At 33.6% G+C, this 16,045-nt stretch overlaps 1 protein-coding gene across 4 annotated transcripts in view; it reads right to left on the bottom strand.

Annotated features, from left to right (window-relative positions):
- The window catches only part of CNTLN (centlein), a 425,457-nt gene that overhangs the window by 230,762 nt on the left and 178,650 nt on the right, over positions 1-16,045 (bottom strand). For 2 of the 4 annotated variants that reach the window (XM_058301903.2, XM_058301901.2), the window contains exons 7-8: positions 13,913-14,071; positions 5,290-5,484 (exon numbers count right to left, since the gene is read on the bottom strand). In XM_058301903.2, the coding sequence (XP_058157886.1) occupies positions 5,290-5,484; positions 13,913-14,071 (354 nt within the window). Of the gene's footprint in view, positions 1-5,289; positions 5,485-13,912; positions 14,076-16,045 lie in introns of all 4 variants that reach the window. The other 2 variants (XM_058301902.2, XM_071216755.1) reach the window with 2 other exon arrangements.

The raw sequence follows: 16,045 nt of genomic DNA, 5'->3' as shown, positions 1-16,045 counted from the left end.
GACTCAATAAATGAAAAAACATTGAAAGCCTACAGTGTTCTCTCTAACCACAAGGGAATAAAGCTAAAAATCAAATAATATAGGGTAAACTGGAAAAATCAAAAATTTTTGGAAATTAAATAATGTACTCTTAAATAGCCAATAGGTTAAAGAAGAAACCACAATAGAAATTAGAAAATGTTTTGAGGTGAATGAAAATGAAAATACAGCATACTAAATCTTTTGTGATAAACTAAAGGCAGTGATGAAAGGGAAATTAACAACTATAAAGGCATTAAAAAGACGAATGACTACAAATTAGAGATCTCACTTCAAAACTGAAAGAATTAGAAAAAGAGCCAACTAAACCCAATGTAAGCAGTTAGAAAGAAATAACAAAGATTAGAGCAGAGATAAATGAAATAAAGTTTAAAAACAATAGTCAACTAAACCAAAAATTGGCTCTTTGAAAAGATCAATAAAATTGACAAATCCATAGCTAGACTGACAAAGGAAAAAAGGGAGAGGACAGGAATAACTAACATGAAAAATGAAGAGGGGGACATTATTACTGACCCCACTGAAATAAAAAGAACCATAAGATGACATTATGAAAAACTGTACACCAACAAATTAGATAACCTAGATGAAACCCAGAAACACACAAACTGCCTGCACTGACTCAAGAAGAAAAAGATGATCTCAATAAACTAATAACTGGGAAGTGGACTTGGCCCAATGGATAGGGCGTCCGCCTACCACATGGGAGGTCTGCGGTTCAAAACCCGGGCCTCCTGGACCCGTGTGGAGCTGGCCCATGCACAGTGCTGATGTGCACAAGGAGTGCCCTGCCACACAGGGCTGTCCCCCATGTAGGGGAGGCCCACACGCAAGGAGTGCACCCTGTATGGTGAGCCGCCCAGTGCGAAAGAAAGTGCAGCCTGCCCAAGAATGGCGCCACACACATGCAGAGCTGACACAACAAGACAACGCAACAAAAAGAAACACAGATTCCCAGTGCTGCTGATAAGGATAGAAGCGGTCACAGAAGAACACACAGCGAATGGACACAGAGAGCAGACAACTGGGAGGGCTGGGAGGTGGCAATAAATAAAAAAATAAATCTTTAAAAAATAATAATAATAACAAACTAATAAATAGTAAAGATACTGAATTGGTAATCAAAAAGCTCCCAAGAAAGAAAAGCCCAGACCAGATGGTTAGGTAGAAAAAAAGTCTATGAATTTGAAGACAGTTTAAGAAAATATCCACAAACTGAAATGCAAAGAGACAAAAGAACAAAAGAAGAACATAAATCAGAATATTCAAGAGTTATTATACAATAAAGAATAGTCTAACATAGGTGTAGTTTGAAACACAGAAAGGAAAGAAGGGGGCAGAAAAAATACGTGAGGAGCTAATGCCTAAGACTATTCAGAAATAATGGATTCTAGAATCACAGATCCGAAAGTCTTGGAGAACCTCATATGGTGGGGCGGTGGGGGAGAAATAGATAAAATCATCAAGGTAAACCATGCTTAATCTTCTGAAAACCAAATATAAAGAGAATAACTTGAATATAACATAATCAGAGAGGGGAAAAAACACAAACAAAGGAACAAGAATAACAATTACAGCAAAGTGCTCATCAAAGATTATGCAAACCAGAAGTCAATGACATGACATTCTTCATCAATGAAGAAAATTTATCCATCCTGAATTCTATAACCAGTGAAAATACTGTTCCAAAATGAAAACAAAAGATAAGACTTTTTCAAACAATAAAACCAAGAGAATTCTTAGTCAGCAAATCTATAATAAAAGAATGGTTAAAGTTCTTTAGGCAAAAAGGCCATGATACCAGACAGAAACTTGGAGTTGTACAAAGAATGAAGAGTTCCAGACCTGGTAAAAATGAAGGAAAATATAAAAGGCATATTCTTATTTCCAATTACTCAAGAAAAGGGAAGCAGATGTGGCTCAACAAGTTGGGCACACACCTATCACATGGGAGGTCCTGAGTTTGGGTCCTCTAGTCTCCTAAAGGAGATGAGCAGATGCCACACTCACCACTACAAGCTAGACACCACAACAAGCTAGATGCATCTGCCACAACTAACTAAATGCTGCACCTGCAGCAATGAGCTAGATGCCACAACAAGCTAAGCATTGCACCTGCTGCAATGAGCTAAGACATTGCCCCCACTTCCATGAGCTAGATGCTGTACATGATGCACCTGCTGCAATGAGCAGACACCTAAATGAGCAGATACCACAAGCCAGCAGATGCTGCAGCCTGTGGGAGAGTCATTGGGCACTCACCTCCCATATAGGAGGTCCCAGGTTTGATCCCCGGGCCTCCTGGAGAAGGCCAGCAAACAACAGACAAACAAAAGAACCATCTGGGGTGGGGGTGGGGGGATGGAAAATAAAGTAAAAATAAAATAAATTAAATTAATAAAATAAAATAAATAAATACATTTTTAAAGATAATGGGCTCTCTAAAGAAAAAATAGTAAAATACAAAAGTATTATGGAGCTTATAACATAAAAGTGAAACATATAACAATACAAAAAAGGATGGAAGAAAAGAATTTAAATTATACTGTTTTAAATTTATTTCACTATACGAGAAGTATATTATTACTTAGAGTTAACTTCAGATGCATTTAGCATGCTCATTATAAATCTGAGAACCAACCACTTAGGAAAAAAAAAGAGTAAACTAATAATCCGATAATGCAGATAAAGTAGAAACATATAAAAACACTTCAATAAAACTATTTACAAAAAATGTCAAGTGTTTTTCATGATACTTGATAAATTATCCTAAACGTTGTGTACTGTACAGGAATATAGAGAATACAGAGGCAAGAAAGAAATCCACACATAAACTGAACTAGGATATATAACAGCATTAAACTGCAGAACGGGGGATTGTTCAACAGGGTGAGCTACAAAAACTGGTTATTTGAAAAAAAGAGAAAAAAAAGATCCTTAACATATAGTAGCATACTATACATAAAAAATTATTCCAAATGAATTATGAATATAAAAGACAAAACAAAACTTTAAATCATTCTATTTCTGAAGTAGGGAAGAATTTCTTAAATGAGAAGTGAAGGAACTAACCATAAAAGATTAATTTGTCAAAAATAAAATTAAGAATTTCATTCATCAAACAACACCTTAAAGAAAATGAAAATACAAGATACACATTGAGAATATATATTTGCCATACACTTAACCTAGTAATGATTAGTACTGAGAAACTATAAAGAACTTTTACAAATCACTAAGGAAAAAACAATCCCTAAGAAGAATGGATTAAAGACATGAATAGATGTTTTGAAGAGAATGCATGTTTGAGGAGTAATCATTTGAAGAGACACCTTATCAGTGATGTGCGTATTAAGACCAAAATAAGATACTACTTTATACTCATTCATTTGGCAAGAAATTAAGAAGTTTGACAATATCAAGCATTAGGGAAGACAGGAATCAATCAGATCTCTTAAACAGTGTTGTTTGGAGTATAACTGGTAAAATTACTTTGAAAAGCAATTTACCAATATATTATAAAAGGAATATGTTCATATCCTACAACCTAGGATTTTTATTCCTAGATATATACTGCACAAAATATGCAAGCACATATGTACAAGGACTTATACAAAAAAGCCATTTGCAGGATTCTTCATAATAATAACTAAGAACTGAAAATAACCCAAATATTCATCCACAGAAGAATGGACAAGTAGTTATAGTATCTTCATGTATAATAGAATATGTTGACAGGAAAGGAAGAACAGCTATACAAACCAACATAAATGAATCTTGTGGAACAATAAGAAATAAAAATACCAAAACACAGGTGACAACACATTTTATTTTACCTGTTTTAAATAACAAAAATTCAACAGTACGATACTTTCTCACAATTTTATAAGTAATAAAACTTAAAAATTTAATAAAAATGATAAAACATTTTTGTAGTTACCTCTGGTTAGAGAATCAGGGTATTGGATAGGAGAGGTGCATACAAGTAGATGTAAATCATGTTCTAGTTCTTGGGTTAAATTAGACCAAGGGTGTTTGTTATAACAAATAAATAAGAATAAAAATAGGACTAGGCATGCAACATAACCCAACTGTTGTAACCCAAATTTTATGAATAATCTCATTCTGTGTACCTGACACAAAAATGTATTACAAAACAATAAAGTAAAACACATATTTTTAAACTGTTGTCTTCAAGTGGAGTTGTTAACAAGATAATGCGCTGGGTTCAGAAATTGCTGCTGAAGAATCATTAAATAAACACTTGAGCACCAAGTAATTGCTTGTGTTAATAGCATTTCAAACCTAAATTATTACATTCTAAAATTGAAAGAAATGCTAAGAGCACCCTAAAAACACTTAAAAAACAAATTTATAGAAATATGATATTAAATAAAGAAGAAATTTAAAGCTGAAAATTACTTTGGAGTTTATCTAAGAGGTACCTTTGAACGTTTTCTATATGCCAAGCTATGGTCAGGCATTATCTTGTTAATCTCACAAAACTCTTTGGAGATACCATTAATGTCGTTATTTTTACAGCTGAGGGAATTTTGGCAGAGGGTTAAGGAATATGTTCAATTCACATAGCTCACAGGCACAGCTGTAATTTGATCTCAGAATTATTTTAATCCAGAACTTAAGCCTTTATCTATACATTTATAATAAGTCATTTAATAGAGCCAGAAATAGGTAGAAAGGTCAAATGACTACTAAAAAAATCATGCATCCAGGTAGTGGCAGAATCTAGACTCATGGTTAAGTACCATATATACCAGACACTGTGACAAGACTCCTTATTCACTACTCTTCCCATTCCATTACCTAATTCCACTAGGACAGGGGTTCTTAACCTTTTTAGTTCCATGGACCCCTTTGCCAGTAAGGTGAAAACCATGGATCCCTTACTAAGTCCACATTATACTGTGTATTATTTAATAAATATGTCACATCCCCACAAAAATGTATTTTTTCATTTTAATTCAAGTTCACAGACCACTTGTTAAGAAATCCTGCACTAGGAAGTCTCAAAAGAGGCACAATCTAGTAATCTTTGCTCTATTTCTACATGCATTTTTATGAAATTTTTTGTATATAATATTCTCTTGTACAAAGTATAAAAAAATACCATGACAAAAAACTACCTGTCACAATTTGTATTCCAAATTATTTTTTTATGTTTTAGTTAATTATGGGAGATGATTTAATTTGCTATTAAACTAAGCAACATTTTTAGAAAATCCATCTCACCTGTTCTGAATGGTCTGAATCACATACTTGAGGTAAAGGACTGGGTGTTCTTTGGGATTCCTGAAGTGTTTCTTTTAACTTGGCATTCTCTTGTTCCTTTCGAAATAGCTGATCCTGAAGACTAACAACACTTTGCCGGAGCATAGCTTCACTTGATTTTGTGGTTTCAAAACAAATATGTAACTCATTGTAAAGCTGTTTCAAAAAAATATATCCAAATTATATTAATAATCAATAAAATAGTTATGTGTCGGTATATATAGGTTTATATAAGGATGTATACAGCATAGTCCTTGCCCTCAAGTTATGAATAGCCTAAGAAGGGAAACAATTTATAAACACATGGAAAACTAAATTATATAATTAAATATCAATATAAAATGACAATTGATGGCAAAAAGTTATTATGTATTATTGTCCAAAGAAGAAAAGGAAAAGTATGCTGAATTTCTGAAAAGGATGAAAACACTTTGAGCTAGCTAAATTAATCTTGAGGCACTTCATGAAGAAGGAAGGACCTGAACTGAGCCATGGCCATAGTATGGGTATTAACCAGAAACAAAAAGTCATTATAAGGGGGGCAGAAATGTAAAGAAACATCATGCAGTGATAGGAAAGAGCAGAAGGGGAGCTTAAGGTAGGCCATTCCTGTAGGACTTAATATATACACTTGAAAGAAGATAAGAAAAACAAGGAATCTTTCACCAAGAGTTCATCGAGGTTGAACAGTATATCGCCATTTAGTATAAATCAGTTTCTACTGCTGAAGTAGAGAAGGAGGAATAGAGGCAAGAGTAGGAGACAAAGTTGTGCAATGAGATTATAGATAGCATGCAGACTCTTGAATACCAGCTTCAGGAGGATGTACTTGTTCCTGTGGGTAACAGGGAGTTATTGAAGACCCTTGTACAAAGTATGATAAAGTAAAGTAATGGCCTAAGGAATAATAGATTACTTCATCATTTTTAAGCTTTTTAAAAAATTTTTGAGTCAAGGCAATATGCATTAAGTAAATTTGAAATTAGAGTTTATTCAATTTGTGAGACAGCATGTGGTATACAAGTGGGGTCATACAGAGAATAAATATATGTTTAACAACAGTATTCCTCCAATATTCATGAACTTTATTCATTGCAAAAATCCTAATTTATGATTGTGATTAAAAGAGGCATAATTCAAACTGTGATAGTGCTGCTAACACTAGGAACTATGACCCAAAAGCCAAGACTTGTGTTTTTTTTTTAAGTCTGATGGTGAGATCTTTTAACAAAAGCAAAACTCCCAGGTAAAGAATTTCAAAGTTATGTAGCTGATAGGATAGGCTTTTAGGTTGGCTAATCCAGTCCAGTTTCCCTGTGGTGGAAAAGAGGAGAATCTTGCCACATGGGAAGAAACTTAACCACACAAAAGATTATAAAACAATAGTTCATCTATACACTTAGTGTCTGTGCACATTTTTGTATGTATCTTTTTTTACTTAAAACTTTATTTCAAATTCTCAATAATAAAAGTACAGAAAAAGGCACCTCAACAAGTTGTGGAAGCATTATTCCTAAAAAGTCCTGCCCAAGCAATTTTATCTCATCTAATTCCAACTACCAACTTCATTGTTTCTCTAGAATTCAGAGAAATACACAAATGAACACAGATCAATTAAATGGCATAGTCAAGGTCTCCTTATTAATGACAAAAAAGATGAAGAGAAAAAAATGCTAAATCATATTCATATCTAACAAAATAAAACCCCATATTCTTTTTTTATCTTTAACACTAATAGTTACCTACTTTGCTTTTGCTACAAAAATGTTACGTTTTTAACTACAGTCTATAAATTACATTAGTTATATTTTTCTCATGTATCACCACATTCTTAATATCTTATATTTTATATGAAAAGCTTAAAATGAAGAAAAGGCTTGTGAAATCTCTGTATTTAACCATTTTCCTCAGAGACATAAGTTATATCTCTGTATTATTGTTGAAATACTTTCGATAAGCCATTTAATTTAACAGGCAAAAGCTAAGAAATTTTATAAGGGAAGGATTGCCTATATAAATTATAAACAATTTCAGGACATAAATTTGTACTTGCCCCTCCTATTACCTTTATATTAGAGAGTGTGTCCAATGTCCTTTTCACAGCTGTTGGCATCAGAAGTGCTAGGAGGGAAGATTGGTGTGTAGGAAACTGATAGCTGTGAGGGACAATAGAGGGGCCAGACTGGTCCTAGAGTGACCTGTACTTTGTTACTGCTTTCATGATTGGGTTTAAGGCAGAAAACATGAAAGCAAAGTCTAAGCTGGCTAGAGGAAGTTGAAGCTAGGCTGAGTAAAGGTCTGCCTAATACCACACCAAGTCAGTTATTCAGTCAATAAATTAGCCACTCTGTAATTTTTATGCTAATACTAAACAATTTATACCAAAACAGTACAAATTAGTCTTTTGTGAAAAATAAAGAAATAATGCTTTTAAAGAATAATTCACAGATTTCAAATAGTTGTGAATCTCATGGACACTGATAAGTGTTGATAAAGAAATACTGTTTCCCTCCCATCTCCCAGGATGCAGGCATAATGTTAGCGTGTGTTCAGGATTAAGGACCAACTTCTTGGGCCTTAGTGCTAAAGGTGTGATAGACATTTCTTTTGGGTGTCTTGTTTTGGGATCTTCCTTCACAGATAGAAACCTCTGGGTCTACTCATTCATGGAAAAATGCTCTCTCTCTTAATGCCTCTTTTCTTCCTCTCTTCTCCCCCACCTCTCTTGCTTCCATAAAATAGAAGAATAATGGGTCTTGTTTTCCTGTGTTCTCTTTTCTCTCTCTGCCATGCAATTTATGTAGCTGCACTCCTATTTAGGAATTGTCATGGCCTGATTAGATACAATTGGGTAGTGAACTCTAGACACTGAGACAAACTCTATCTTTTTCTGAATAGCCATCCTTCCAAGCATCATGAGAGAAGGAACTGAGAAAGTTGCAAGGAGATAAATCCAGACCAGTCCTGTTCTAAGATTTGGAACAAACTCTCAGTTACTCCTTTTTGCCTATTTTCTTTCTTTTTTTTTGAAAGATTTATTTTCTATTTATTTCTCTCCCCTTCTCTCCCAGCCCCCCCACCACCCCTGTTGTCTGCTCTCTGTGTCCATTCCCTTTGTGTTCTTCTGTGTCTGCTTGCATTCTTGTCAGCAACACCAGGAATCTGTGTCACTGTCAGCGGCACTGGGAATCTGTGTCTCTTTTTGTTGCATCAGCTTGCTGCATCAGCTCTCTGTGTGTGCAGCACCACTCCTGGGCAGGCTGCACATTTTTCACAAGGGGCGGCTCTCCTTGCAGGGCACACTCTTTGCACTAGAGGTTCCCCTATGCGGGGGACACCCCTGCGTGGCATGGCACTCCTTGTGTGCATCAGCACTGCACGTGGGCCAGCTCACCACACAGGTTAGGAGGCCCTGGGTTTGAACCCTGGACCTCCCATACGGTAGATGGACAATCTATCACTTGAACCAAATCTGCTTCCCTGCCTGTTTTCTTTAATGGCTGATTGGATTTCATTTATTTAATAGCAATAACACCAGGCAGTTGTAAGATTAGAAGGAAAGATACAAAGACAGCCCTCCAGCCATTTTTAATTCTAGGGCCCAGTCCACCAATAGAGTTAAAAGAATCCCCAAGAAAGTTAGGCTTATCTTTATTTCTCAGGTATTTTTTGGAACAAAGCCTCAGGGTAATAAAAATATTTATTTCTCTAGAAGATCTTTCAGGAAGCAAAAGTTTAGAATGTTTGAGTGCCTTGACTAGATACCATGTTATTCTCATCAAGATTCTGGCCCATAAAAACACGCAACCATATACTCCCTTTTTACTTTAAAAGCTACAATCATTATAACTCACAAGTGATGCATTATGCTTGCTAGTCTTCAGGCTAATTTCTGTTGATGAAATTAAAGTAAAGAAAGGTTAAATGAAAAGCAAGTTATCTCCAGAAATGGGCCCCAAAACTCCAAGTTCTTTAATTTTTAAGGGCTTAGACTGAAGCACTTTCTTCCCATATTTTTAATAACATACAAGAACAAGATGTTTTACTTACCTTAACAATTTTGGAAATGTATATGTCCTATGACCCAATGACACTAAGTTGTTTAAATAATTGATTTTCCACATTTAAGAAGTACAATATTTGCTACTCCCATTGAAGGAATAAATTCTACAAGCAAAAACTACATCTGTTTATAGCAAGAAAAAAACTGATGAGGAAAAACTTGCTATAACATTCAGTTTAGACTGAAAAATATGTACAACCTTATTTTACCAGATTAAAATTAGCTTGAGGCATGTCATTACCATTAAGTAGATCAAAACATGATAAAATACCCCAAACATCTTAGATGTTCCAGAAATCATAAATGCTGATATAATTCCTACTGTATTTAAATCACAAACACATATATAAATGTGAAGTAGAAAAACTATTAAATATTATATAAATGGATGGATACATACTCAGAGATGGAGAGCATACTAACTTTCTTTTTATTTCTCTTAATTATGGTTGTTCCTATTCTGGACTAGCCATCTCCATTATATGATAGATAGATAAATGTATGAGACTAATGATTCATTATGGAGACCTCTGGGAAAATATGACTTCCTATTTCCTGTGCTCAAAATTTTCAGTTGTATCTTTTCACTACTGTCTCTCTTCCTCATTTTCCTCATCCTACCACTCTGGGCAACTGTTTTCAGATTTTCAGACAATGAAATGATACTATAATATAAAGTCTATCTAATAAATGGGAGAAAGGAAGGGAAATGGGAGAGCTTGGAAAGAAATGAAAAGGGAGGGGAACTGAGAAAAGAGATCAGGGAAAACACAGAAATTCCATTAGAAACAGTAAATTAAGAAGGTCTACCTCCTAAAGAAAGCTTGTAAGAACTGGAGATAAGCTGTTCATATTAACTATTTTTAATTAAATCACCTGAGTCTTACAGCAAAGCCCCAATAATTATTTGGAAATATTAGGTGAAAATACATTGGAAAATCAAAAATTTTAAGAAAAAAATAAATTTCATTATTGCAGGGATTATTAGATTATTAATATTTCTTAGAAAAATACAGGTGGAAGAGGAATAAAGACAAATATTAATGTTCTATTATTAGAATGAATAATTTGAAATAAATGAACACTGGTAGTCTGAAAGACAGCACATACTATCAATAAAGCACTGCGATCATTTCCAAACTTAAAAATTCTGAATTCTACAACTAATGTTGTCATTGTTTTAGGAGGGGGGACACAAACAGGTTAGGTAAAATATTTGCAGAGGTCAAATATTAAAATCTTACAGCAAATGTTATAGCAAAATAAAAGAAACAAAATTTTTACAATCTAGAAAGCAGTGGCTAAAAATAATGATGGAGGCCCTTTTCACAGAGGATGGTAGCACACTGTACTTCCCTTACACCAAAAAGAATGCAATGCAATCTTGTGAATAACATTTAACTTAGATATCAGGATAAATTTCCCAATGTTAAAAATTATTGAGCATTAAAAGAACTTTGATAAGGGAATGGATATTACAAGTTTTTAGCACCTGTTAGAGTCTTTTAAGGAAAAGACCACATTATCCTATGCATAACTAAGCTATAATGTGGATTTTATAAGAGTTTAAGAATGTGGGTTCCAGACTCAGAATACCTAGATTTGAAGTCTACTACATGACAGCTGGAACAATAATAATACCACAGAGAGTTGCCATGATACTTAAATAAAATAAGGCAGGCAAAAGCCCTTTTCCCAGTGTCGGTTATACAATAAGCTCAATAAATACTAACCATTATTACTAAACGGTTGCTGGAAGTGACTGGCATTTTCACCTCTGTTTATAGAATACATTTCTAAAATGACATAAATTGAAACAGAGTCTCCCTGGCTTATATTACAACATTATATTTTTTATCTTTATTTATGATTGTTCTCCAATTGGAAGGCCTTCCCACTTAGATTCTAAGTTTCTTCACACTCTATGCCTCTCTAGAACCATTCATTCATCAAAACAGACTAACATTTAAATTAAGATAGAAATAAATACTTATAAAGTTAAAAATATATTTTTGCAATTAAAATAAGCATCTATGATTTTTAAATTGCCTTATCCAAAGAGGGATATTATAGTATGCAACTCCTGAAGACCTGCTAAATTAAAATTTACTGATGATCTCCAGGCGTAGGCAGATCCCCTTCAAATTCCATGATACTTTAATAATTTGAACGACTACTCTATGTATAAACTAATGAAGAGTTCACTCATACCATTAACCTGAAGTTACATCTTTTTCATAAAAGGAACCATTTCCTGGATATGTATGAGCAATATTCTCCAACAAATACTAATAGTCTGAACTGACAACAACAAATTTATTGCAGCTTTATTTACAAAGTAAAATTCTAAATAACAAATGATCAATATTGGGAAAATGCCAAATAAAGTATATTATTTCTAAACTATTTTAATATCATGAAATTGTTTTAATTTAACATGAAGTGAAAACTATTAGTGTGATCTCAAACATGTTAAAATGCATAGAAAACTAAAACGAAATATTCAAAATGTTAACAGTACTTGTTCTGGGAGATGGAATTATAAAGTTTTTTTATTACATTTTTATGAAGTAACCATTTACATATATACCACCAAAGGAAAAGAAATTGCAAAGTCTATGAACTGCAGATCAATTTGACTTCCAGGAAATTTATAAAGTATAAATAAATAATCAAGGAAAAGACTTTTGAATTGAATCTAAAACATTACAATTGGAATTACAATTTCAGAATGAGTATCTAGCTAAAATCAGTAAAGCTTTCTTTTTTACTCTTCAGAGGTAAGTTTTGAGGAACAAAAAAAAAGAAAACTCAGTCTGCGAAAAAGAGATGACAAAAAATAGACCAAAGACAAGGAAAAGGAAGCCAGTTCCTTTAGGTATCAGTTCTCTATTTTTCTGACTCTACACTATTCACAAGTACAACACACTCCCATCACTTATATCTCTCAACTATAATGATTTTTGGAGGAAACAGTGATAGTAGTTGGGAAAAGGTATATGAGATTTCATAAAGTAGCTCAGATCAAAGTTTAGGTTAAGACAAGTTCTCCAATTAGGGGTATATAAACCCTACCTGTTCAAACTGAGCAACATCACTGACTAGGGAATATATGACTTGAGCTGGAGTTCATTTAGAAGAGTTATAAGAAACTAACTTGTCACACTGATGAAACACTGCCCTTTCTTTCCTTCTTACCAAGTTTTTCCTTGTTAACTAAGAAGAGAAACATAAAAAGAAGTATTAGCAAGTGACAGAAAAGGTTTATCAACTTTAATAATAAGCAACCCTAAAGACATACTGAAATACAAATAGCCATGGAGAGGAGACCTTCAAGCAAAAATTAGGAAAGGGAGAGAAGTAGTTGAGTCAAAAAAGTAAAAAGAAACATAATTAAAGCTCACAATATGGAACAATTTATCATATCATTTTAGGAATGGAGCCTAATTTTAGAAACAAAAGCATAAGGTACTACCTCAACATATAAAACAAAGTTGGAGCTGCTCTAGCTGAGGTAGAGTGATGGGCTCTATCATTCTGCTTATTAGTATCATCCATGTTCTGTGGGAAAGTCTTAGGGAACACAGAATACAGATTGAAAACCACTGTTCAAAGCAACATTTAAAGTATACATTAAAGTTAACTTAATAAAGTTATTTATTTCGGGTTAATTACAGATATAGGATTTTCAAAGTGCATTTCCAGAAGAGAGAGTTTAAACAGAAAAGCAACACTCCCCCCATTTTAGGAAAAACATGGATTGTACTGTTTAACCTCTCTAAGTTTACCTGCCTCAACTATTAAAAGGCAATAAGACCTATCTCACAGAGTTAATCTATACATAAAGTAAATTATGCATATAAATAACTTAGCATAATACAAAAAAATCATATAAAGAAGTTTTTTTTTTTAAATTACTAGCCATTAATTACTGCTGTTGTGCCACTAGGCACACTTAAATAGCTAGGTAAGCTTTCTTTAGAGGTTCCTAAACCAACTGTAAAGTAAAATGACTACTTAAAAAAACACACACAAATAAAGAGAGAAAAATTCTTGGAAAAAATTGATCCTGAAGACCTCATCAGCATACCATTTTTGTTTGTGCAGATTTGCCAATGAAATAATATTTTATTGAAAACCTGCCTCCGATCATTAATAGGAATCATATACAATGACACATTTTCTCATAATATAAGGCTAAGTAAACCCATTCACTAAATCCTATCTAGTTTAGAGCTACAGCCCTAGTAAGGTTCACCATAGATATCAAAATATCAATTTAAATAAAGCATATCCTATAGAATTAAGTTTACATATATTTTAAATATTTCAGCTCTAACAGCCATAAAGAAAACTCAAGAAATTTTAATTACCAAATTGAATCATACTTCATTTTTAATTTTGAAGAAACTTATGCAAAAGGAAGAAAGAAATGCTGAAATTTGAAAATTTTTCAATTCTATGTATTTTCATAAATGCATACATATTAATCTACATTTTTATGACAGAATAAAAGCATACTTTTTGATATGATATACTTTCAGCTGTATGAACATCTTCCTGATTTCTCAGTACTTTTTGTGTGTCCATATTGAGAACCTGAAGCTGCTGGATCAGTTCTGCCTGCTGTGCTGTATGTACACTGTTCTGTTTGTAAAGATTCTGCAGCTCCTGCAACTCCTTCCTGTGCAAAGCAACAAATAAATAATAGAGGGAGGCATAAATAAAGATCATCTCAGTTAAATAATTGTGCTCACCTTCAATTATAGATCAGCTTCCTATTTTTCACCTATCACATTTTACTACAGGAAACATTAATAAAAGAAATAATTTATAAAGTACTTAATATTTATCACACACACCTAGAAAGTACTGATAGAAGTACTATGACTTTCAAAGTCAAATACTTATCAATTTCCTTTCATAGCTTAATAGTAATAAAAATCCTGGATCTGCAGAGCTAATACCACCTTCTTACTGAAATTAAGCTAACACATCATTTTGAAGAACTGATAGGTTCCAATACCAAAGTAGTTATAGAACAGTTTTGAATGCAGGGTAAGTAAAACTTTCAATATATACTATAAAGCATTTTATATGTATTAAAAAGAAGCCCAAAAGACAAACTAAGTTTTCAAACCAAGCTCCTTAAAGAATCACTCCCAATTCTAGTTTTCAACCTCAGGAGTTCGGGATGACTGCAGCTCCTGTAATTTATCTTAAAGAAAAGTATAAGACAGGAAGATCAGAAGGAGGGTATCTTAGTTTGCCAGGATACTATGATAAATACCACACAATGCATTTTGTCTTACACAACAGGGATTTTTGTGTGTCATGATTTTAGAAACCAGAATGCTTGCTTTCTCTGGAGTTGGTAGAGTCTGGCACTGGTGTGCCACAATCCTTGGGGTTCCTTGGCTTGTATCTCTGTTTCCTATTACATGGTGAAATCTCTCTTTTCTCTTTCATTTCTCAATTACTTGTGGCTTCTACCTGTGGCCTTCTCCTTATGATCTGGATTAAGATCCACCCTGATTTTGTTGGGCCACACCTTAATTTTCAAGAGGTCCTATTTACAATGGGTATACACTCAGAGGAATACAGATTAAGAACATGTCTAAATTGGGGTACATAATTCAGTATACCACAGAAGAGTAGCAAAACCAGGGCAAACCAGTTCTTATAAGCACCCAGAATAAACCTGGTAAGTGGTAGGACTCATAAACTGTGGCAGTAATGATGGAACTAAGGGTCCAGGAGAACCACCGCTCTGGGAAAAAGATTTTGAGATTCCTATGGTAGTAAATCCTGCGTGATATCATAAAAGATTGGAAATCATTCCATGTATTCAATTTGAATATGGAAATATTTTATAGAGATCTATTTCATAGAAATATATTTTAAAATACATATTTTGGAGATAGTGGTTTTTAAAATGAGTCTTTTTTTAACCTATAACTTTAAACTGTTGATTCATTCAAGGAAGATAAAATTTAAAGTAGGACTAAAAGTTGTTGAAGATGGATGAAAATCAGTATGGGAGAAATGAGCTCTGCATTATAGAGGTCCAGATTAGTGTTCTCCAACCACAACCTTGCACACATGGAGATACATGCATACACTATCTCTATTAGTCAGGGTTCTCTAGAGAAACAACTGTAAATATTACATGATTTTATAAAAATAGTTTATGCGACTATAGGGATGCATGAATCCAAATTCATAGGGCAGGCCAAAAGCTGGGAACTCTGCTGAAGGTTTTGATGAATTCCATGGGAGAAGCTGGCTGGCTGAAGTAGAGATGAAAATTCTCTCTTCTGACTGCTAGAATCATCACTTCTTTACAAGCCTTCCAATGATTCGATGAGATATCTCTTATTCTTAAAAGCAATCTTCTCAAAATATTGCAGTCAGCAATAAAAGCAATTAAATTAATGATGATTTAAGTCCATGAAATGTCCTCACAGTAATCATCAGTCCAGTGTTTGCCTGGCCAAACAAATGGACACCATAACCTGGCCAAGTTGTGATATGAACTTAATCATCATATCAGCTTTCTTTAACTATACAAAAACCTGAAAACTTCAGAAATTACACTCTAAAAAACTGGTGAGAAGAGAGGAAAAAAAACTGATAATGCCACAGTGTCTCCAG

This window comes from Dasypus novemcinctus, chromosome 8, assembly GCF_030445035.2.
Source record: "Dasypus novemcinctus isolate mDasNov1 chromosome 8, mDasNov1.1.hap2, whole genome shotgun sequence".
In the NCBI taxonomy this organism is placed as follows: Eukaryota; Metazoa; Chordata; class Mammalia; order Cingulata; family Dasypodidae; genus Dasypus; species Dasypus novemcinctus.
Note: the sequence above shows the minus strand (reverse complement) of the source record. Positions and strands in the feature narration are given on the sequence as shown.